The following is a 25761-nucleotide window of genomic DNA, read 5'->3' as shown; positions in this document are numbered from 1 at the left end:
TGAGTCATGAGCCCTTCCGCTCCCCAACAACCTTCCTGGGAGGTTTTGTGTATCCCATAGACACTGTTAGTTCTTCTTATGAAATACAAAATATGGAATCACATTCTGCATCATATTAACAATACTCCTATTCTTCATAATGCAATATTTCATAACTTTTGAAGAAACAGCAAATATGTCCACTATCTCAGATACTAACACTTTAATATGAGACATCTGTATACATACCTAAAATTCACTTCATCTTTTAATACACTACTATTTGTAACTTAATATTTAAGGCCACATCATAGCTCAAGCTCAGGTTCAATCCCGCATCTGGTCAAGTGGGATTTGTGGTGGACAAAGTGGCACTGGGCCAAGTTTTCTCTGAGTACTTCGGTTTCCCTCGCCAATCTTCATTCCACCAATTGCTCCACAATCAATCACCCTCAACTATCATCTGGGGCTGGTACAATACGCCAGAAGTGGCTGCAGTACAAGGGCCTTAGTTCCACCCCACTAGCAATAAAAAAAATGTAATATTTACAAATGAATCACAAAAAAATTACAATTCTTCCTCAAGCAGACTACAAATATGTTTTGCAGCACTGTTTCTTTTAGCATGCTTATAGCGTAAATTCTGGTTACTTTCAAAATGTCACTAACCACATTTAAGTAATTGTATTTGGTTATTTTTTAGTGTAATGAGGGCCAGCTCTTATACAAAAATGAAAATAAAACAAGGACTGTGTACAAAAACTCACAAATGTTCAGTCTCTTTGTGCTTTATTGTCACAATAGTTAATGTTCATACATCTCCATACTCGATGCTGGACTGTGACGAACTACTGGATAAGCGATATTGTTCTGGCACTGCCGACAATGCAAGTCCTCCTGGAATAGCAGGATGATACCGCATAGGCGAATAGAATTCTTCTCCTTCATCTGCGGATGAGGGGGAGGGCGGGGAAAGGGCAGCACTGTCCTCTTGTTCCTGTAGGAGCTGTCGGAATTCTTGTATTGACTCGTTGAGGGACCAAAGCTGAGACAGTAAGGAGAGATCCAGCTGACGAAGGCCAAACTGAAACACGCAATATTTCTGAGTTAAGACTTGCTGTGTAACATGCAAAGCATATCATCATTTATGCTTCTTTAGTTGTGGGTTCCTGATACATATGCAGTGTATGTTTTGTTCTCAAAAACTGGCCAAGACATGCTAAATAAACTCCTACAGCTGCCAATTACACAGTTTGCACTACCACACAAATATGAAGTTGAATAAAACGCAATATTCTGGGAGGTCACAGTATCAGTCATTCAAATAAAAAATATGTATGTGTACATGTCCTATTCTGAACGGTTTCCGAGATAGAGCTATTTTAATGTACAGTTATGAAACTGTTGATAAGACAGAGATATTATGTACTGCTTCTAATACTGGTATTTGTTGTTCAAGTGACAAAGTTGGTACAATTTTCCCAGTATAGTACATTTCCGAAAATTCCACCGTCAGCATCAACGTACTCTGCAACTCATGTGAGGACATGGCGTGCTGCTCGTCTGTACAGTGAACACTGTACTGTACAGTGAAATAGCTCCATCTCGGAAACCACCCAGAATAGGACACATGTACAAACACAACAAACTCCGTGGTTTTAGTCCACAAGCGAACTATACCACCTCTGTGATCTAGTGGTCGGAGTTTCTGGCTTTAGATCCAGAGGTCCGGGTTAGATTCCTAGCGCTACCAGATTGTCTGAGTAGTAGTAAGTAACTGAGGAGCTATTTCAAGGAAATAGTGGCTCCAGTCTAGAAAACCGAAATTAACGGCCATGGGGATTCACTGCACTGACCACGCAACACCCTCTATCCGCTAAAGTTGGCATCAACTTCGCCAACAAGCAGCAGTCACTCGGTCGGTCGGAAACATATACGTAGGTCGTACTGAAAGTCATGAGCAACAATTTTTTGTAAAGTAAGATGCTTTATTATTGACAAACCAAATACACCACCTCAATCTACAGACCTTTCTTTATTTTTCCACATAATCGCCACTTCTTTGTGCACATTTCTCCCAGCGTTCTGGGAGTTTTAAAATTCCCCTTCTGTAAAATTCCGTTCCAGCCATCCGAAGACACTGATGCACTGTTTTCTGAATTCAGCGTGTTTATGGAAGTGTGTGCGTGGGTGCGGGCAGTGTTCGAAGACTGGTGAAACATTTTAAAGATGGGAACGCCAGCATCGAAGATGAGCCTCAGAGCAGTCGTCCTCGAACAGCCTCAACTGAATGCAATAAGGAAAGAGTGGATGAGATCATTGAAGATGACAGGCGTGTGACTGTGGACACAATAGCCCGAAAACTTGGAATAGGGCACAGTGCAGTGCAGGAGATGATTGAAAGCTTGGGCTATAGGAAAGTTTATGCTCGTTGCGTTCCACGGTTATTGACCGAAGACCACAAAGGTCACATTGGAAGCAATTGCAAAGATGGGGTGGGAAGTTCTTCCACACTCCTCCTATAGCCCTGATCTGGCACCCTCCGACTACCATCTTTTCAGATTTGTGAAGGATCAGCTGCGTGGACAACGTTTTGAGACAAGAGAGGCAATTCAGAAAGCAGTGTGTCAGTGTCTTCGGATGGTTGGAACGGAATTTTCAAACTCCCAGAACGCTGGGAGAAATGTGTACAAAGAAGTGGCGATTATGTGGAAAAATAAAGAAAGGTCTGTAGATTGAGGTGGTGTATTTGGTTTGTCAATAATAAAGTATGTTACTTTACAAAAAATTTTTGCTCACGACTTTCAGTATGACCTTCATATACATACACACTATTTTGCCTATTATGACCAATACTATGACCTCCGAGAATATTGATTTTTCCTCCTGGGACATCCTGTATAAGATATTCTACTGCATGGCAGATGCAGGACAAGCATCAGGGCTAGATTTAAGGGTGAGTGACCACAGCTGTCACACTGGGGCCTCCACAAAACAGAAATATAACTAACAGATTTTATTGAGAGTTGCTTCACTAAATCCACAAAAAAAATGTATTTTTAGTTATTATAAGAAATAATGAAAAGAACTGTCATAACCTAAATTTGCTGTTACTAATAGGGGGCCTCCACATTTTTATTGTTCCAGATTCCCCACAGTTGTAAATCTGGCTCAGAGAAACAACTTTATAATACTGAATGTAATAAGATATAACAATTACCAATTAACCAACTTAACAAAAAGATTAATGTTAAAGAAAAGACTGTCAGACATATTGGTGAAGATGATGATTATTATAACTGAATACAATGCGGTGTTGACGGTGCATATATGCCCGTTAACTGAAGATGACACAACAAGACCCTCAACAAATACATTTGAAACATGGAACAGACTTTGTGCTGAATGTCATATTAATATTTTTGTTCTCAGATTCCCCTCAAATTTGATCCATGGCAGGCGTACCCACACCCAGAAATTTCCTGACCTGTCACGGTTGATAGGAAATACATTTCCAAACTCAATTTCCCCAGTGCATATTTATGAAGAGCAGATATATATTCCACCTCAAAAATAAGCTAAAATACATTTCTGAAGAACTAATTTAACCATAGGATAATCAGAGGCAGGATACAGCCTTTCAAACGACTGCTTCAAATTAATAGGCATTTAGGTATGATTCACACACTCGCTCGCTCAATCATACATTTCCCCTTCTAGACACTCAAGGTTACAGGAAACTACAGTCACATTTCGTACTTACGTTCATGTCATGTGTCGCAGAGTAGAATTTAAATTCATTCATGATTCACTATACAATTCTTACATAAAGATAATATTCGATTTTGAACAGCGCTAAAACAAATATCCAAAAAATAAATAGAATCAAAACCCGCCAATATAGTGACAGTATCACGAATATATTTTATTTTTGAAACATCGTGTGTATTTGCCAAGGGCAAATGTCCACCATAATCACGTCATAATGTGGCACGCCCAAAAACATCTCCCCGCCCCAGCCCCTTGGATTTTAAAACAGTTCCATTACACAAGATGGCATAGAGGTAAACGCTGACATATATTCGGAAGGTATCAAGTTCGACTCTAGGACGCTCTGTCGGCTATCCTTGGATTTTCCTTAGTCTCTATGGGCGAATATCGGAATGAAGTCTTTAAATATGTAATGACTGCTTGCTCGCTACACAGCATTCTCAGCTCACCCTGTGTTACTTAACCCCTCAGGCTGAAACAAAGTCGTTAAACAACCATAAACAATGAACGTCGAGGTTGAATCGTTAACATTCTCGTTTCGTATTTGGAAAGATCCGTGTTCGAATCTCGGCAGGATGAAGAACTAGCCTATTTTTATTTTCCGTGAAACGCTTCGTTTCACTTCAGTTTGTTAAGCTTAAGATAGTCGGTATGACGCCTTGGACGGGGGATCAGCACGCCGCAAGGCCGCTACCTAACAAAAACACAGAATAAACGCACACAGACATCCATGCCTTCAGTGGGAATCGAAACCACTACCCCACACTGTTCGAGCGAAAGAATATATTTCATGCCTTTGATCGGTGAAAGCTGGGGTAGGGCGTTGCTATGCAACGACTGCGAGATGAGCGGATGTACCAGGGCCATTTCAGGGTAACAGATCAGTAAAAACGTTCCCGTTGCTAGGCAGCAGATTTGTAGAAATGCAACAGCTGGACTACAATAATGGAAGAACTATGTTTTCTACGTGGTCCGTGCAGAGATGTTATAAGCAAGGGACAAAGTCAGCTGATAATCTAACACGTGTTGAGGCGGAGTCGAATACCTCCACCGTGACCCTGCGAGTCGTAGGAGGTGACGAAAAGGAAAATCTGAAATCTGAGGCAGTAAAATACGGTCGCGAGTCCCATGGGACTCGGACCCAAGAATGGCTGCCCTGGCAAGAGCCAGCAGCATATGCAAAAGATAGACCCGTCCTCTCGTCAGAGAGGGCGCCCCACAAAAACAAAACCGTAACTGTCAAACAGTAATAAATATCTGGTCATGAGCCTCAGACGGTGCTCGACACCAAGACTTACTGACTGATCGTCAGTCGCAATGCGACTTTGATTTTGACTTTGAATTGTGAGAAGTGAGAAACTGGTAGCTGACGCCAGTGATAGTTCGGGAACCTAGATGAAGTGGAGCGTCCGTCGTTGGTAGCCGCTACCAAGAAACGGCTAGTGAAGACTGAGAAGACTTTTATGTGTGCTGTAGTTACGCTGATCTTTGGAGCGTGCAGCTCACACAGACTGCCGTAGTTACTTCTTGTTACAAGTGTAGGTGTCCAATAAACCTGATTACGAACCCAAACATCGTCTCTAGTCACACTCACCACGTGACCCTGCCAGGGATCGTACAACGATCCCTCAATCGCCCAGTCCGTAGCGTAGTCGCTATACCGACTATGCTATCCGGGCTCATACATTCACGACACTCAGAAATTTTGGAAAATAAATTCAGGATAATCACGAACCCAATTTTGAGATTATCTGTGCAAATGAGCACAACATTTATCTATTTAGAATGGCTGAAACAGGTTAGAGTGACAGCTGTCATACCAATCTGAACACAGAAATATCTGCAGACACTACAGACTGCGAAATGTTTGCTGTGCTACATTCCTACAAGATTCAAGACGAGGAAAACAAGTGCCATAATCAGATCTTTAGAGTGAAGTCTTCAAGACTGACCCCAAAAGTTAAGAATTACCAACCAGACGGATGCAGAAGTGCTGGACGACCGTGAAGACGACGAGAGGACAATCCCTGAGACGGAACGAGCTAATAAAAGCATGCTTTGAAGTAGTTGGTGACATTCCGACAAGAAGACCTCGCGGACTTATCAAGCATTTGTACATTACAAGAGGCTTTTCATCCAGAAACCATTCTCAGTGTTGTGGCATAGTATATTGTAGCGTGTTTGCGTGTCACGCTACAAATAAGTTCACGCCGTTGTCCCAATATAGCGAATTTATTTCGTTCGCTCACTTATACACACTTTACAGGCGTTTACACTTGCAGGGCTACAATCACTGCTCACAATATTCCGGCGAGACTGACTCCATAGACGGATATTCCAAACCGACTTCTTAGACGGGCGATCCGGAGCTTTCTTCTTCGGAGACTATACCGAGACTCCAGGCTTCTCATCGAAGCTGGCCCATTTATACCCTCGCCGCTGCTAGGCAAATGAACCTTCTGTTATAACCATGGAGACGTTGCTTTGTTTGTCGTTACCGTGGAGATTCGATGTTCTCGATACAACAGCTCACTGTTGGAATTACAGTATCGCTATTGTTACTTCTTATGCAACGGTCTGTTCTAGCGTTTCCATAGAAGTGACTTCTGGATTCCAGACACGTTACATTATGTAGCCTGGTTGAAAAACACAAAGTCATCAGATACACAAACGTATCAGAAACAAGGTTTTCACTATAACTGCAATAAAGAGTAAACCCAATTCTTGTGCAATGAAATCAAAGGCGACGTCTGTCTAACCAAAAACAAAGATTCCCTTCCGTCACAAAATTTTAAGAACCGTAAATGGCTGCAGTAAAAAAAATTAACAAAAAACAAACTCCGTGGCCTGTAGTCCCCAAACGAACTATACCGACCGAGTGACCGCCACTTGTCGGCGAAGTTAGTGCCCACATTTGCGGATAGAGGGTGTCGCGTTGTCAGCGCAACGAATCCCCACGGCCGTTAATCTCGGTTTTCTAAACCGGAGCCGATATTTCCTTGAAATAGCTCCTCAATTATCCTCACGTGGCGAGTGGACCCCGTTCCAGACCCACTACTTCTCAGAAAATCTGGTAGCGCCGCGAATCGAACCCGAGACCTCTGCATCTGTAGCCAAGAACTCTAACCACTAGACCACAGAGGCGGTCAAGGCTGCAGTAAAATAGACAAAATAATAGATTAAGACGTAGGAAATGAATTGGGAGTGTTTTCATTTAACTAAAAAAATCGAAGGATCATATCCAAAACAAATGAATGGAATCCTCACGTATAAACACGATATTCCTGAAAATGTATATGGCAAAAGAAGTGAGGGAGAGAGGTGAACAGCGAGTCATTACTGAGGCAGGAACAGGGCTTCTCGCGACACAGCCTAAATTATAAAGAGTTAATTAAAATTATTTGTATCTACGTAGCCTATAAGATGTGATATCGGTGCTTTTGGAAAAATGTATCTGCAACCGGTGATACATTACGTGGTACTATTTGACACTTTATATTCCACTGAAGGGGTACAGTGGCCGTAAAGTTGTTTGGGTTCCTGCTGTCACCGTACAGTCTGATAGGGACCTGCAACAGTGTGCAGAACTGTACAGGAAATTTCATAGCTTACTGTAGGTGTTGAGAGGCTGTAAAGCTATTTAGGTTCCTGCTGCCACCGTATAGCCCGATAGGGACCTGCAACAGTGTGCAGAACTGTACAGGAAATTTCATAGCTTACTGTAGGTGTTGAGAGGCTGTAAAGCTATTTAGGTTCCTGCTGCCACCGTATAGCCCGATAGGGACCTGCAACAGTGTGCAGAACTGTACAGGAAATTTCATAGCTTACTGTAGGTGTTGAGAGGCTGTAAAGCTATTTAGGTTCCTGCTGCCACCGTATAGCCCGATAGGGACCTGCAACAGTGTGCAGAACTGTACAGGAAATTTCATAGCTTACTGTAGGTGTTGAGAGGCTGTAAAGCTATTTAGGTTCCTGCTGCCACCGTACAGCCTGATAGGGACCTGAGCAGTGATAGAATTGCAGATTTTGCTGACATGTAGTGACGTATTATTTCAGAGGGTTTCGGTATCACCAAGTTTGAGAACCCTGGCTTTACAGAAGGAGGAAATACCCACAAGTGGGCAACTTGGACTAATAATAATGACGATGAGATGACCTTACCTTCGCTAAATGTTAAAGTATGGATAATAAACGATAGGATGTTTGATGATGTTATTTTAGCAATGACTCAGAGAAAGAGAATGGCGCTAACAGTTCCCTTACATAAGCGACTCATCACTTTTAACAGCGTTGGAGTAACTGCTCACACGTAGTTCTGGGAAGAAAAATAAAAACATATTTTCCTTGAAATGTTACAATTGTGTATTTAAAATTTTAATTTTTTGTTTCTTCTCTCTACAGAAGTCACTCCGTACCCTAGCCAAAATGTACAACTCCCCCTCCCCTCCCCCATTCCCACGGCAATTAAACCGATGTGCAAGAACCGAGGTATAATTCGTGGATGAAGTTCGAATTCTCATTGGCTGGATAGACACCAAAACCGGTCTAGCCGCTGAGGAAAAAAGGCTTTCCTGCCTCTGCCGGGAATCAAACCTTGGTTTCTCGGTCGTACAACTAGTATCCTAGCCATTACACTGTTCATGCTAGCTTTGACTGAAACTTTTCCAATTGGTTCAAAAGGTATCAGGAAGGGACAGACACACTGACCTGATTAAGCCTTTCTCTGTTAAGAAATTGAGGCTTTAAACGTATTTAACTACAGCAGAATAAAAAAACGACCGGCGTAATGAGACTGCACATACTGTCTCATACACGCTTGACGGACTACAGGCTTGTACTGTTATAAAATAAATATTATTCGGGTATATTGAAAATGGAGGCCGAACTGAAATTGCAATCCAGAAGTGCTGATATTCTGGACGCTAACTCTGCTAAATATAAGGAGAACAACATTTCATCTCCATCGATCCATAAATCCTGGAGTTACTGATAGATTAAAAAAACTGTCATTTATTCCACAATAAATTTCAATCAAGAAAGCATCCATTTTGTTTTCTGGCGCCATGTGAAGGGCCCATATTTTTTGGAGCCGGTGTATCCACATTCATGAGGCGCTAGGAAGGTGTCTGTATGCGCATGCGTACATACAAACAGAGGGAATGACGTAATAAAAAAAAAACACTTTCGTATTCAGGTGCGCTGAAAACTCGTAAACCCCTGAAAACATGGAGACTGATTTCCTTTTGGAAGAACGTGATGCTCTCTCATACAGTATCAATATCCACACTCAATGAGGTTACACGATTTTGCTTCAAGTACCAATTTCCTTCCCTAGCGGTTCTTACTCGTTAGAAATTAAAACAATTGAAGTGATTGCATAACATGCCGAATTCCTGTCACAACACGTTCTACTCCAATTGTTACAACGACAGCCTTTTTTGTTTCTGATCTGCCATTAAATTTAATACGAAACACTCCACAAGATTTGCCTCAAGGCACAGGGAACAAGTTTGCTTCCACACTACCGAATCCTGGCACAATCTGAGATCTGACGTCCTCATGGCGACGCCAACGACGCTGTTTCCTGGGAAATAACGCCAAGATCGTTACCAACGTTTCGGAGGAATAAATTCATCCATCTTCAGTGTATAAGAGTAAATGTGCCACGGTAATAATTCACCAGGCTACACAGAGTAACTAAGGAGCCGGGACAGCTCAGTCGGTATAGCGACTAGCTACGAGCTGAACGACAAAGGGGTCGGAGATCGAGTCCCGATAGGGTCAATAACTTTCTCCATGTCGTCCAGACCGGCTCTAGAGTCCGCCAAACCTCCTATCCAATGTGTACCCGGGGCTCTTTCTTCGGTGGTAAAGCGGCCGGGTCGTGAAGCTCACTATTCACCTCCAACTAGTGCCGAGGTCAATAATGGTGGAGCTGTACCTTTACTCCCCCATACGCCTTCATGGCGTAGTGATTAATTAGTTAATCAGAGGGATAATTTTACCTTTTACACAACGTAACAACCCAGCTGACAATAATCTTGCTACCAAAATAGGCTTCACATCTAATAAAAGCAATGTAAAAGGTAAAGCTGTCCCTGTGCTTATAGAATTAAGCAGCACTCCATGAAGATGTATTGGGGAGTGGAGGTTTAGCTCTACCATTACTGACCTCGACAGTAGGTGTAGATGAGTGGTTAGCTTTACGCTCGGAGAAAGAGACCCTATTACCCATTGTATAGGAGGCTGGATGGGTACCAGGGCCGGTTTGGATGCTATGAAATAGAGAAAAATCTCTGCCAGGAATAGAACCCCGGCCATCCAGCCCCGAAGCCCGTCCCTAAACCGGCTAGAACTATACCGCAATATACAGCAGCTAACTTTAAGAGATGCAGTAACCCTCAAATTAAGTTAAAGTTTACTAATTTCAATTAATATATTTTCATGTGGATGCGAACAGTATCGAGAAATTTCAATTCAATACTTGAGCATCGGTGTACTTCCGTGGCAACCGTACATACTGGTAAGATCACGGAGTAAATTCCACATTTTTGGTATGTTCTATTTGGTCCACGGAATGAAACAGAAAAATTACATTCTAAATATATGAGGTTTACACCATATCGAAATATTATAATAAAGATACATTTATAACAATTCATGACCACCCGACCGTCCATCGTCGCCACAGCACTATAGTGAGATGCGAATAAAACAACAGGTTTGTGGTTTTAGTCCACAAGCGAACTATACCGACCGAGCGACCGTCGCTTGTCGACGAAGTTAGTGCCAACTTTAGCTGATAGAGGGTGTCGCGTGGTCAGCGCAACGAATCCCCACGGCATTTAATTTCGGTTTTCTAGACCGGCAAACAACAGGAAATGTCTATATCAATTATTCAGAGAAGTGGCATGAATTTTGGCAGTCAAACATGGAACCCATAAGTCTGGCGGGAATATTTTGGAAGGCTGTGGATACGGCAACCATTCTGCGCAGCCTCTCGAAAGGCTCTTGTCTTTTGCTACTGTTCTTTGTAAAGTATGCGCCAAAAAGTTCAGTACTGAAATGAATAGACGTCCTGCTGATACCACTGTCTATTCATGTGAAGGCCCCTTGCACGGTAGAACCTTCTCAAATCCTGAAGAAATGGTCCGATCACCATGTCCCTGTAGCGTTCTTGGGTGACGATAAGAGCATTGCCTTCCTCATCCTCAATGAAATAGGGGCCTAATGTACCGTGTGCTGAGACGGCACACCATACCTTCACACGTGTACTGTGTAGCGGTTTCTGGACGATAACATCTGGCCGCTCAAAACCAAGGAAGCGAGTTGTCTGGAGACCACTTCCGTATGAGCGGAAATAATACTCAACTATGAATACTTTTTCCTTCGTCGAGAGACCCATTTCCAGCTTCACAACACAACTTCCTTTTCACTGCTGGGAACACGTGCGGCTGGAGCTATGCCCCATCGACAAACGCACATGTGCGTTCGATATGCGCAAGTTTCAGTACTGAAATTTTCGGCGCATACTGTAATTTCAAACTACCACATTATCACTTTTCCTGGATAGTCTCTTTCCAAAAACAGAGATACCATGTATGCGAGATGTTTCCTCTGGAGACAAAACAATCCGGAGGTAAACTACTCCCCCAATCGGATTTCCGGGGGGGGAGTGTTTCTAGAGGAAATGTCATGCAGGCGTTACAACAAGAAAAGTGCGAAGATCAGAAGGAACAGCATGGCTACAAGATTGGAACATGGAATGTCAGGACCTTGAATCAAGCAGGAAAATTGGAGAATTTGAAAACGGAAATGCAGAAGAATGAAGTGTCTGTTCGAGGTGTCAGCGAAGTGCGATGAAAAGGACAAGGTGAAATAAGAAGTGGTGATTATACAGTGTATTATTCCGGAGGTGAACGGGCTGAAAGAGGTGTGGCAATAGTGGTGCATAAAAGTGTAGTGAGGAGTGTTAAGAAGATTGTTTGTAATGACAGAATTATTGCTCTGAAGTTAAAGGCGGAACCGGTATATATACTGATCATGCAAGTGTACATGCCAACATCAGAGTATGAAGATGATGAAGTGGAAAACGTGTATGACACAATTGAAGAAATTCTTCAGGAAGATGGAAGAGGTGACACAAACAGCATCATATTGGGAGACTGGAATAGCATTGTTGGAGATGAACCATATCAGAATATTGTTGGATCACATGGAATAGGAAGACGGAGTCACAGGGATCAAATGCTGTAATTTCACAACTCTCCTGTAATAAAACTGAAGATACCAAACCGCAATGTGTCTGATATACAACCTACATGCCCTTTCATTTCCCAGAGAAAGTTACCTCGTGTTCCCATGAGCTGTAATGTACGTAAGTTTTAACACGTCTTACTTAATACAGACTTTGTAGATCCCACGTGAAAATGAAAACGATAATTGCATTAAATGATTATAGGGGGGGGGGGTAATTTGTTCTCCAGGCAAGAATATCTCATGACTAATCTCAGACTCTTTCCTCAGCCTCTTAAGCAACTCCTGCACAAGCCACTAGTCGCTCATCTATCCACCGAATTTTCGGTATTTTATGGAACCTGAACCGCAATTATCCTTAACACTCTGGCCCCCTATTCGACCCAATTTCGAATCAAATTAATATTCTTTTCCATTAATATTCCTTTTTAATAATATCCTATCTGCTCCTACGTCACCAGATCGAGCAAACTGGCTTAGAGGTATACATTTTGACATGTATTCAAGTGGTGCTGAGTTCGAATATTGGCCAGGGCATCGACTAACCTTACTAAGGTTTACAATGATTCTCTTCAGACCCATCAGTACCATCTTAAATTAGGCCATGAGCAATTCCTTCAGTATATTTTCAACTCATTAAACACTATCATCCAGTCATTTCAAGCTACAGTCTGCGATGCAAGGCAGTGTCGTTAAATAAAAAACATATTAAATAAAACACGGCTATTTCTCCCAGGCGGTGCATTCCGTTCAGGTTTCGTCACATTTCTCATCATTTTAATGCGTGCTACATGCTCTTGCCAATTTTCTTATCTTCTTATGCTGATTAAAAAAACTCTAGCGTCATCGGTATAGCGACTGACTACGGGCTGGACGACCGAGAAGTCGGAGTTCGAGTCCCGGTAGGGTCAAGAATTTTCTCTTCTCCACGTCGTCTAGACGGGCTCTGAGGTTCACCCAACTTCCTATCCAATGGGTGCCGGGAGCTCTTTCGCCGGGGGTAGAGAAGCCATGGCGTGAAGCTGACCACTCAGCTCCAGATAGTGCCGAGGTCAAGAAAACATGGATTTGTATATCCACTCCCCACATATGCCTCCGTGGCGTAGTGCTTAATTAGTTAGGCATAGGGACAACTTTACTTTTATCTTATGAAGAATAGTCTGTTCTAACTTTATGTTATGATAACGTGTTTCATGAGATTAACTGTCCTTTACTAGCCCTGGTTTTCCAAGAATGCTACTTCTACCTACCTACCTACCCACCCACAGGGTCAAGCACCTGCCTGCCCACCTACCTACCAACCTACCTACATACATACATACCTACCTACCTACCTACCTACCTACGTATTTAGCTATCTATGGCTCTACAGCCCTTTGTTGGACCTTGACTGCTTTTTTCAGTTTCTTAATCATATACACAGTCGGTAGGACTCCTTGGACGGGGGATCAGCCCGTCGCAAGGCCTCTACCTACATACAGAACAACACAAACACAGAATAAACGCACACAGACATTCATGCTTCAAATGGGATTCAAACCCACGATCCCAGCGTTCGAGCAAGCAAAGACAGTTCATGCCTTAGACCGCGCGGCCACTGTGATCGGCAGACTGCTATTTCAACCCACCATAATGTGACGTCCATTGTTAGCTCTACATGCCAGCACGCCTCACCTCCCTCGGAACTCGCTGAAATGAACGCTACACGACCGAACGATTTAGTTGGTCGCAAATTACGTATCCTGCATGCTGGTGCCCCCATCGGATGACGTCTGTTTCATTAAACAGGCCTGGGTTAAGTCCGGAATGATCATACAGAAAGTAAGTATGGACTGGTGTATTCATTGGAGTACGCATAAAAGTATCTTGGAAATATAATGTAAAGCTATCCCTATAACAGGCGTGGAGGCCCATAGGGCTGTGAGACGTGGAGGCTCCCACATTTTCTATACAATCTGCTTACAGATGGTGGTGAGGTTATCAGCCATACGCGCCGGCCGGCCGCCCTTTACCCCCAAGAAGATTCCTGGTGCTCATTTCGTTCTATTTGTACTGTTTTTGCATATTGGTTGATTTTATTTCCTTACGACCGACGTGCTTCGCTTAGTCCGTAACGTTAATCAGTTTGGAAGACGAAACATGCGAATAGGGAACGCATGCCACCCCCCCCCGTTCATTCTATGCAGTGTAAGCAAAGAATTAAAAGAGGGAGGTATGGGAAGAAATATCGATTGGTAGGGTAAATTGCTACTGGTACTCGCCAGCACAGTCATTCTTGGTTTCGGGTCCCGTCTGGACCTAAGGCAAAATTTTTGTTCTTTCTAAGACATTTTACGTGTTTTGAAATGGGGCCACCTCTTCGACGAGAGGAGGGGTCTGACTTAATACTGGTCACTCCCTCTCTACTGGGGGGGGGGCGACTTGGGAAGAAGTAATCGCCTACGTTCCCTTGATACGACAAGGACTATACAGAAAAAGACGCGTGCAGCAATTCTTCTACTGTTGCGTGTATTCGTTGAGGTTGGAACGTGTTCACCGAGCCGTTTCGTAGCAACAGTAAGGGGGGAATACACAAGCACACAGCCACATAACAAGCAAGGTGATCTCATAAGCCTACTTTATTCTTTCAAAATATTAAAATTACGCTAAAGAGGAATCCAGTGGTTAATTTGCATAAAATATAATCCCATTCCCCTACAGAGGATAGAGGTAAAGGTAATTCTGAAATTGTCCCTGAACTTAAATAAGCACCGGTCCATGAAAACGACTGAGGGAGTGTAGGTATTGCTTCATGCATTAACCTCGGAACTGGAGTGATTAACTTCACGCCCTATACACTTTAACCCCGAGGAAAGGGCCCCTGTTACCCACTGTATACGCTGTGTGGGCCCCAGAGCCCCTCTGGATGCTGTGGACTGGACATCACTTGCCCTTGCCGGGAATCGAACCTCGGTTCCTCTGTTATTTAGTACGTAGCATAGTCATTACACCGATAAAGTTGCACCGGACACATGGCAGTATATCAGGCCAGTTACAACTTACAAATTCTATGCTAGACATTGCATGTTTATCTGTTCTATTAACAGACGGAATCTCAGAAGACCGGAATTAACGGGAGTGTACGCCTCTTCCGCCCGAGAGATTCAACGATTTGTGGTGGCGTTCGCCCCCCCTAAAAAAAAAAGTAAAAAAGGGGGGGGGCAACAGACCTGGTAACAATTAGAATCCATTCAGGTTACAATACTTTTACTGCCGTTTAGTCGAATATATACGATAAATCCGACATGACTGCTCAGTCACTATCGTGATTAGACTAAAGGTTGGACGACCGAGGAATGGGGTTTGATTTCTCAGTTGCGGCAACTTTTATAATTATACATATAATGGAAATTTTCCATCTCTTGGTTTCTCATTAAAAGACATGACGTTTCGGAGTCTGGCTCTGATTCTGCCGTCACGTACGTGTGAAATCTATTCTACTGAGTCCATCAGGTCGAGTTAAACACACAACACAGTATATTTAATATTTTTGCCTGATGATGGAAGCAGAGACAATTCCGAAACGCGCTCTTTTTTAAGCAACAGAGGGTCTCGCGTGGTCAGCGCAACGATTCCCCACTGCCGTTAATTTCGGTTTTCTAGACCGGAGCCGCTATTTTCTACAAATAATTCCTCAATTATCCTCACGAGGCTGAGTGGACAATGCACCACTCTAACTACTTCTCGGAAAATCTGGTAGCGCCAGGAATCGACCTAGGGATCTTAGGAACTCTGACCATTAGGTCAGGCGGTCGCTCTGGTCAAACATTAAGCTAAAAAAGCAGCAAACAGGTGCCATCTTGTTCGTTATTTGCTTGGATAACTCTTCGACTTGATGAGCACATTCCTTTGACACGCTGCTACAGTGTATTGTGTATCAACTGAACAATATACATTCCAAATAGTTTGACAGACAGGAGCTACATCTCTCGGATGTTTACAGAATTACCATATATACGAGTAGAGGGCGTCTATGAAATTACAATGATGTATATAATACAACTCGTGAAGGGTTACGAGTTTCTTTATTCAAAATACAACTTTAAAAGCATACAATCAGTTTGTAATTACAGTGTTACTTACTCGCACACATTTGTTCTTCGCAATTTTAATGAAAGTTGGTAGATAATTCTTACAGCGAAGAATTCCTTTCATGAACCGAAGCTGGGGGAGCAATGTTTCTTAAGATGCCTGAGGTAGTGGGCGAAGCCTCTGAACTTTAACAGAACAGGTTCCCTGATTTGCTAATCTTCCTTTCTCATTGTTTCACATTCTTAAGTTTACACATGCGGCAAAGCTTTAGACTTGCATTCGGAAGGCGCACGTTTCGAATCTCGTCCAGGACACAAATTATCCTGAGAGATTTTATGGTTTTTCATTCTTTCCAGACGTATTTCTGGGAAGTACCAAAAATTATCCTGAGAGATTTTATGGGTTTTCACAGTCTTTCCAGGCATATTTCGGGGAAGTGCCAAAAATTATCCTGAGAGATTTTATGGTTTTTCACAGTCCTTCCAGGCATATTTCGGGGAAGTACCAAAAATTATCCTGAGAGATTTTATGGTTTTTCACAGTCCTTCCAGGCATATTTCGGGGAAGTACCAAAAATTATCCTGAGAGATTTTATGGTTTTTCACAGTCCTTCCAGGCATATTTCGGGGAAGTACCAAAAATTATCCTGAGAGATTTTATGGTTTTTCATAGTCCTTCCAGGCATATTTCGGGGAAGTACCAAGAATGACGAAAATCTTTCAAGACCTCAACTGATTATTCATTATTACCTCACCATATGACACCGTACAGTCCGAGGTACTGAAAGCGTCGTTAAATAAACCATAAATAAATTTTTAAAAAGTATAACTTTCCATAGATCTGTTCTTCCAAAGCTAACACTATTACAGATGCATGTATGACAATTCCGCTGAAGGAACACAATTCCTGGTACATATAAACCAAGAACTTCAAGGTCACATTCCTAATTGTTGTCCTCTTCTATTGCAACCTGCTTGAGGCTTTCTTTTTATCAATATGCGCCTTCGTTTTGTTTCTCTCTTGTAGTCCTTGAACTGATGCCAGTAATCTATACAAGAGCCCGGTGGGTTCGCCTTGTCCTGCACCTGCTTCAGCACAACTAAGGCTGCAATCTGACTGCAGCTCTTATATCATATTCTCTGGTCCCTTTCAAACAAACAGCAGCTCCTGAGGACAACTGCGGGTCGCCAAACTGAGGGTTTACGGACAGTGTCCCTAGATAATAAGCTCTCTCCCTTTCACTCACAAACAAACTCCAAGGAGCTGAGCCCTTCTTGAGAAGCCGCCAGTCGCTCAGCTACTAAAAAATTTGCCAATATTTAAACCCGAACGTTCATTACGGTCTACCTATCCTAAGCCAGATTAACACACTCCACATCACCCAATCCTACATCTCTTAAGATCCATTTTAATTTATACCTCCCAGTCAGGTCTAATTTCCTAGTCGTCTCTTCCCTTCTAGCTTTACCACCAAAATCCTATATGCATTCACATTCTCACTCATTCATGCTGCATGCCCTACCCATCTCATCCTCCCTGACTTGATCATTCTAATTATACTTGGTGAAGAGAACAAGTTATGAAGCTCCTCATTATGCAGTTTTCTCAAATCTCCTGTCATTTCATCTCTCTTAGGTCCAAATATTCTCAACAACTTGTTCTCAAGCACCCTCAGTCTATGTCCTTTCCTTAATGTCAGAGACCAAGTTTCACGCCCATACAGAACCACAGGCAAAGTTATAGTTTTGTATATTCTAATTTTTATGTTTTTGGACAGCAGACGAGAAGACAAAAGGTTCTGGACTGAACTGTAGCAAGCATTACCCGAGTTCAATCTCCTCTTAATTTCTTCCTCAAACAAATTTTGATCTGTTCCCAAATATTTTAACTCTGCCACATTGTTTCATCATTACACAGTAAGAAAGTAACAATATGGTCTGAGAAATGCTTGTTCGGAAAACATATCAACTTACGTACGTACGTACATTATCACAAAAATATTACAAACAGCAGGACATGAACTTATGCTCATGCTGGATTTGAGATTCTAACAGCCATAAGAAAAGTAATATGGCGCCGTGTAGTCCGGCAAAAATTCACGGACATACTGCCTCCATTACTGAGTCGAAGGGTAAGCCAAGCAAGCAGCCATCAAACCGCCAGCCAAATTCTTCCGAAACTCTGGTCAACTTCTCACGGACATGGCACCACGCCGCAGACAATAGTGTCCTTCTCTGGCGCCTCCACTGCCTGTTGCAGGGATAACTTACCATTTTTGAACGTGACAACCGGCTGTTTGCGGGCTGATATACCAACGCCGGTTGAATCCGAAACAATGCGGTTTCGTACATTGGAGAAGCACGACGGACAGTGTCCCATGCAGCGGGAGAAGCCGGGAAATTTGCTTATAAACTTACGTTCATGCCACTTAAGACCATTTCTGCCGTTCACATTAGAGTACTCAGCGCAGAATTGGCACTTCAAAATAGTTTAACGTTTCACAATAATATTTAGGAGACATATATTTCCTTTTTAGCCTACTTTTCTTATTTTGGAAAATAAAAGAAGGCTTATGAGATCATCTTGCTGTCTGTCTGCATATTCACCCCTTAATTTTTTGTTAGGAGCCTTAACAATCACTTTGCTGTGTGGGTGTCTGTGTAAGCCCAATAACTTTTTAGGTTTATATGTGGTCTCAAAACTTCTTGTTCGAATTCTGATATTTCCAAAAATCCAGCTTGAAGAGGGGGGGGGGGAACCCTTGCCGGCAAACATGTGGGAAACCAACACCCAGTACCCCAACTGAGATAGCTGTTGCCACTATCGCTTGTCGAGTTATCGCTCCTGGGTTCAAGCTCGTTACCCTAATTTTCAGTATCAGAAAGTCTATTAAACAGTCGTTCATGACTTCAAAACCATCAAAGAGTTCAAAGCACTTAAAAGCAGTAAGAAAAAGCCTCCTTTCCATTTCCTGAATAACAAAGTGAAAGCAAAATTACAGTTTTCGTGCCTTTTACTACTGTCATTGCACACAGATATCCGGACAGAAACACGCAACCAAAGATAACCAACATATGTTAATCAGTCTAGCGGTAAACCGCCTCATTTATTATACCATATAGTCGAGTTCAAGTGACATGTTTCGCACGATCGGCTGACTGATTTCGAAATCCTTACGAAATTCTACAGGAATTGGGGTTATATTGGTAAAATTTACACCTAAACAAGATTAAAATCAATTTACTTTAATAAACAAATGTTCCACAACTCAGCTCCGGTCTAGAAAACCGAAACTAACGGCAGTGGGGATTTCTTTGCGCCGACCACGAGACACCCTCTATCCGCTAAAGTTGGCGCTAACTTCGCCGACAAGCGGCGGTCGCTCGGTCGGTATAGTTCGCTTGCGGACTAAAGCCACGGAGTTCCACAACGCAGCGATATGATAAATGTGTAAAAATTTGAACGGAAGGAATAAATTATACAGAAATTGGAAATAATACTATATATTTTAAGACTAAACACAATAAAAAACTATTTACTTTAATAATGAAATGTTCAAAAACGCAGCGGTATAACAAACGGAATGGGAGGCGTAACTTCTACAGAAACTAGAACAAATGTTAGCGCTTTCAAAGACCAAATGAGGTTAAACTCAATTTACTTTAATTACGAAATGTTCAAGAACGAAGCTGCATGACAAATCTGTAAGAATTGACATTGACAGGGGAAATTCGACAGAAACTAGAACGAATATTAATCACCTTAAAAACCCCAAACGGGGTTAAAAAAAAACAACGGACCGAGGGAATTCTACAGAAACTAGAACGAATATTAGTAATTTCGAAGCATAAACGCGGTTAAAAACAATGCGATTTGCTTTAATAATGAAACTTTCCACAACACGCGGCATGACAAATTTGTAAAAACAAAAGATTAGAACTAGGAAGGGAAGATTCCAACTTGGGCCCGTTAGAAAGCGCTAGTCTCAATCACGTAGTTCAGTGATTGCGACGAGCTCTGGTGAGGAAAAGCTCTTTACTGGGTTGACCCCGTTAAAATGAGCTTATCTCAATCACTTCATTAATAGCTCACTTAACTAAGACGTCTAATTCTTCCCTGCAGAAATAGTTACCTATTCCCGAAATGTGACCGAAAACACTTCAGACGTTCGACAGTACATAAACTAGTCATGTTCAAGGAATGTTAACCGTGACGTAACAGGCTAATTTCTGGGTGGTGACGAATCTAACCGGTGAGTGACCTGCTGGAATATTTCGTCATAACCGGCAATACAACAAGACACGCTTGCTGCACCTGTTTTCCCGACTGGAGACTATGTAAACAAGACGCCGAAGGCGAACCTAACAAGTCCGTGGAGTACGCGTTCAAAACGTGGGCAGAACTGGTCCGTCTGCCAATGACACGATTCGTTTCCAGTCTCTACGCACACGAATTGTTTGTACCTGCACAGGATGAGAAGAAGCTTCAAGAAAGGTATGGTTCGTAGTTAGGAGGCTACGTGGAGTAAAAGATGTCCCTGTGCTTAACTAATTACGCACTACGCCATGAAGGCGTATGGGGGAGTGGATGTAGTGTTTTTTCTCCTCTTGTTCCCACTTTGAAGCGTAGGGCTCATTTCTCAGTATCTTTATCATTTTACAGATGGTAGGACTCCTTGGAAGGGTGACTAGCTCGTTGCAAGGTCTCTACCTAAACATAGGTCAACACGAACACAGAAAAACACACACCCATGAAACATCCATGCCCCCAGTGGGATTCAAACCCACGATCCCGGCTTCCGAGCGAGCGAAGACGGTACTTACCACAGACCAATCTGCTACCGTGACCGGCAGAGGATGTATATTTTCTTGACCTTGGTACTAACTGGAAGTGAGTGGTCAACTTCACGCCCCCGTCGCTTTATCCCCGGTACCCATTGGATAGGCTGGGTGGACCCAGGACGTCGAGAACATTCTGGACCCTACGGGAACCCGAACTCCGACCCGCCCAGCCCGCAGCCAATCGCTATACCGACTGCGCTATCCCCGCTCCTTGGCAACGCTGACTACCGCTAACCACGTCTCAATAATTCTAAATCTTACAAGGCGTAAACTTATATTCGAGTCGAGTTTTGTGTTCCGACCGACGGTCAGTCAGCCAGTCTGTCTTGGAATAAAGTACCCACCTGGAGCTTGCGACCAGATTTTTATTATTGTCAGACAGCTGCGGGTTTATTGATGGGACGCACTCTCTGACGTCCGTCGTTTACAATTTCTGCTGGTCCTCGCTAGCGCACTCATTCTCGGGTCCGAGTTCCGGCAGACTTGCGATAGTCTCAAATTCGAGACTTCCCTTTCCGTCGCTTCCTACGACTCGCAGGGTCACGGTGGAGGTATTCGACCCCGTGTTCGCAAGGGATATACATACAGCAAAACGCTAGCCTACATGTCTTAGTTAGGAAATGTGCAGATAACGTAATAATTATCTTAGTATATATAGTACATATAGTATCGATTCACTCGTTTTACATGGAAAAGTTCAGCAAAGTACTTGACAGAATTGTAACTAAAAACAGGACCTGAAACCGAAGAGGGATGAACTGACAGGTTGGAAAAAACTGCATAATGAGGAGTTTCATAACTTGTACTCTTCTCCAAGCATAATTAGAATAATCAAGTCAAGGTGGATGAGGTGGGCAGGGCATGTAGCACGAATGGGGGAGAAGAGGAATGCATATAGGATATTGGTGGGAAAATCAGAAGGAAAAAGACCACTTGGAAAACTAAGGCGTAGTTGGGTGGACAATATTAAAATGGATCTTAGAGAGATAGGATGGGATGGCATAGGTTGCATTGATCGGGCTCAGAATAGGGACCAGTGGAGGGCTCTTGTGAACACGGTAATGAACCTTCGGGTTCCATAAAATGCTGGGAAATTCTTGAGTAGCTGCAGATTTGGCTTCTCCTCAAGAAGTGCTCAGTTCCGTAAGTAAGTAAGTAAGTAAAAACCGGACCTGAAGATGACACACATGTGACGAAACATGTCGTCCACTTGCTGGAAAGAGTGTTGTGTTGACAGGAATATAATAAAAGTTACCTAATGGAATAGTACTGTATCTCCTATCCTTCGGAGATCACAGAAATATGTGAAGGAGACGAAAACAAGTCGTTACTCATTGCAGTACGTGACAGGTGAAAGGCAACTTCGACTCCCCACTTTAAACTGATCCCCGATGGTAATCTAATACCAAACTATGCGATTACTATTGTATATAGTAATTTAATGACGCTGCATCTTATAGTTTCATTGTTTATTTAATAATAATGACAGACAACTACACTAGCTATATATCATCAAAATGATTGTGAATCATGAACTGAGGAAAACAATACACTGCTGCGTAACGCATATAATTGTAATGGCTGGGGTTCGATTCCCGGCAGAGGAACGAGACTTTCCTCTATTCCGCAGCGTCCAGTCTGACCCTCGGGCCCATCCAGCCTCCTATCCAATTACATAGGGGGCTCTTCCGTGGAACTAAAGCGGTGAAGGCTCGAAACTGACCACTCACCTGAAGTGCCGAAGTCTTCACTTTTTTTGCTTTACCGATGAATGGTTAGGATATGAACAAAAGATCGGCAAGATGTTTTATCCACAGAAAACAAACTCCGTGGCCTATAGTCCGTAAGCGAACTATACCGAAAGACAGAATGTGTAGTTCAAATACTGCTCTGAACGCTAAAGCGGAAGTGAGGATTCAGACTGTTCGCCGCGAAGACATTAACCGCGTGTAATATGGATTCTAAATTAATGTCAGGTAAAAGTAACGTCAGCCGATCACAGTGGGCGCGCGGTCTAATGCATGAACTGTCTTTGGTTGCTCGAACGCTGGGATCGTGGGTTCGAATCCCACTAAAAACATGCCTGCGTGCGTTTATTCTGTGTTTATGTTTCCTTGTGCGTAGGTAGAAGCCTTGCGACGGGCTGATCCCCCGTCCAAGAAATCCTGTGTATAGGATCAAGAAACTGAAAAAGCTGCCAAGGCCCAAAAAAGGTCTGCACAAACATAATAAAAAAATAATAAAAAGTAACGCTATATCTGACTTATTTAAACACCACACCATAAAAGTATAGAGGAATGGAGGTATAGCTCCACCACTATTGACAATGGCATTAGATGGGGTGAAAGGTCACCTTCACGCCCCGTCCGCTTTACCTCCGGGGATAAAGCCCCCTGTACTCTTTGTATAGGAGACATGGTGGGCCCCAGAGCCGGTCTGGCCGCTTGAGACGTATAAATAACTCTCTTGCCCATGCCGGAAATCGAACCTCGATTCCTCGGTCGTTCAGCCCGTAGACTTGTCGCTATACCGACTGAACTACCTTGACGGATTTGGCCCTCTGACCCTTTCCCATTCAGAATTATTCTGAAATCATGAATCATACACAAAGTCGATAGGACTCCTAGGACGTGGATCAGCCTTGCTGCAAGGCCGCTACCTGCACAACACGACACAAATACGGAATAAACGCAGATATCCATACCTCGAGTGGGATTCGAACACACGATCCAGTGTTCGTGCAGGAGAAAACACTTCATGCCTCAGAAAGCGCGGCCAGTGAGATCGCCAATTATTTATTACTATGATTATAAAATTATTAATATTGATCTTCAAGTTTAGGTAAGGTAAAGTTTTCTCTGTTCTTAACTAATTAAGCACTACGCCATGTTGTATGGGGGAGTGCACGTATACATATATCCACGTTTTCTTGATCTTGGCACTAGATGGAGCTGAGTGGTTAGCTTCACGCCCAGGCCGATTTACCCCCGGTATCCACTGGATAGAAGGCTAAGTGTGTCCCATAGCCAGTCTGGACAATGTGGAGAAAAGTTTTAACCCTCTCGGGACTCGAACCATAGCCAGTCGCTATACAGACTACGCTATGCCGGCTCCGTTCTTCAAGTCCTCTGGCATGTTCTTTCTTGGCGCGGGGGGGTGAATTATTTCCCGGCATGCATCTAGACAATGCAGCTTCAAATGATGGGAAGAGCGATAAATGAAGTGGAAAAAATTTGGAAGGAGACGGTGGTGGCTTAATCGAGAAGTGAAGTATTTTCCTGGAGGGACTAAGGAGGAATTAACCCAAAAGCAAAAAAAAAAAAAGTAATTGCTAGGCAACGTTCGCAACCTTACTCAACCCACGGCAAATAATAAAACCATTTACGATTCAAATCATTTAAATGACGAAATTTCTTACATTTATAAACGGTATATTCATACAATTTATTATAAACAATCGCCGCACACCAACTGAGGAACCCTGCTGCACAGTTTGACAGTCTTCTCTCTTCGCTTGAAATTCGCTGCCGTGAAATCGCGCGGGCGGCTTTCGGCTCGTTTAAAATAAAGCACGTATCGGTGTCATGGCGCACCCGGTAGGAAACGGTGCAGTAAGTAAACACGCTTTCCATGCAGGGAATGTCAGACACAACAGGGCTTTGCGTTTCGTATGCCGGCCACACCACCACATGTGACTTACTTGGGAATTTGAGGTGCAGCTGTGTCTTCCCGCCCCCAGCCAAGATCGGACATTTGTCACGGATCTTCCGTGACTATAACACGGTCATGAAGAGTTCTGTCTTCTAGGATATAACGCCATGTAGCTCGCTCAAAGTCAACCGACGTTTCGGAGGGACACTCGCCTCCGAATATAGGGTTGAAGAGAAGGCCAAACAAGAAACAAACTCATCAGGCAGTAAACAAAGCTTCAAGCTGGTTTCTTACTTGACTTACTCTTCAACCCTGAAGAATGAGGCGATAGATTCCTCAAAAACGTCGATGGACCACATAACCACCGCTGTGAGAACCTCATATCCTACAATAAGATGAATTGATTCTTAGGTTATTTAATGACGTTGATTCAAGAATAACGTAAAGTTATCACTGTAACAGGCCGTGGAGGCTCAGAGGTTTGTGAGACGTCGAGGCTCCCACATTTTCTTTAGACAATCGGTTTACAGATGGCGGTAAAGTTGTCAGCCTTACCGCCGGACGCCCTTTACCCCGAGGAATATTTCTGGTACTCATTTCTGTTACAGGCTGTGTCGACCCCAGGGCCATAGTGCGGCTGGAAGGATTAGGTAAACTGAAAAAATCCACCTCATTGGGACTCGAACCCGCGACCTTCCAGCTTGTAGCATTGCCCCTCAACCAACTACTCTATAGCGCGCCCCTTGCTTCAAGAATATTACCCTTAAATTCTTCACTAAGGCAGATGAAGACGGGATTTCAGTTTTCTCATACGTGTAAAGATGTAGTATACAGGTATTCCGGCATTCGGAATACAATACGAGGATAACAGTAACATGTTACTCTGAAATGTTAACAACCTACCGGGCTACACGGTGTTATTACCCAGTGTCTATGAGGAACCTGCGGCCTCAAATTTTTGGGGTAAAGATGCAGATGGACACAGAAATTTCCTCCGAGACAATCGTAACAAATTCATAATTTATTTACTTTCAGTTTATTTAATGAAGTTTTTACATAACATCGATGTTAACAACCTGCCAGACTAAACGACAATACCATAACCCAATGCTTCGGACGAACCTACTGCCCCCATCCTCAGGGAAGATAAGGAAGGCAGTAGATTCCTACCAGAACATACGCAGTCATACAC

At 43.0% G+C, this 25761-nt stretch overlaps 1 protein-coding gene across 1 annotated transcript in view; it reads right to left on the bottom strand.

Annotated features, from left to right (window-relative positions):
• Positions 1-749: 749 nt before the first annotated feature.
• The window catches only part of LOC111871828 (leucine repeat adapter protein 25-like), a 42371-nt gene continuing 17359 nt past the window's right edge, over positions 750-25761 (bottom strand). Inside the window, exon 2 of the mRNA XM_033754428.1 lies at positions 750-1063. Within this exon, the coding sequence (XP_033610319.1) occupies positions 791-1063 (273 nt within the window). The 3' untranslated portion in view covers positions 750-790. The remainder of the gene's footprint in view (positions 1064-25761) is intronic.

This window comes from Cryptotermes secundus, unplaced genomic scaffold (genome assembly GCF_002891405.2).
Source record: "Cryptotermes secundus unplaced genomic scaffold, Csec_1.0 scaffold1242, whole genome shotgun sequence".
Lineage (NCBI taxonomy): Eukaryota > Metazoa > Arthropoda > Insecta > Blattodea > Kalotermitidae > Cryptotermes > Cryptotermes secundus.
This window is presented reverse-complemented; position numbering and strand designations above follow the sequence as displayed.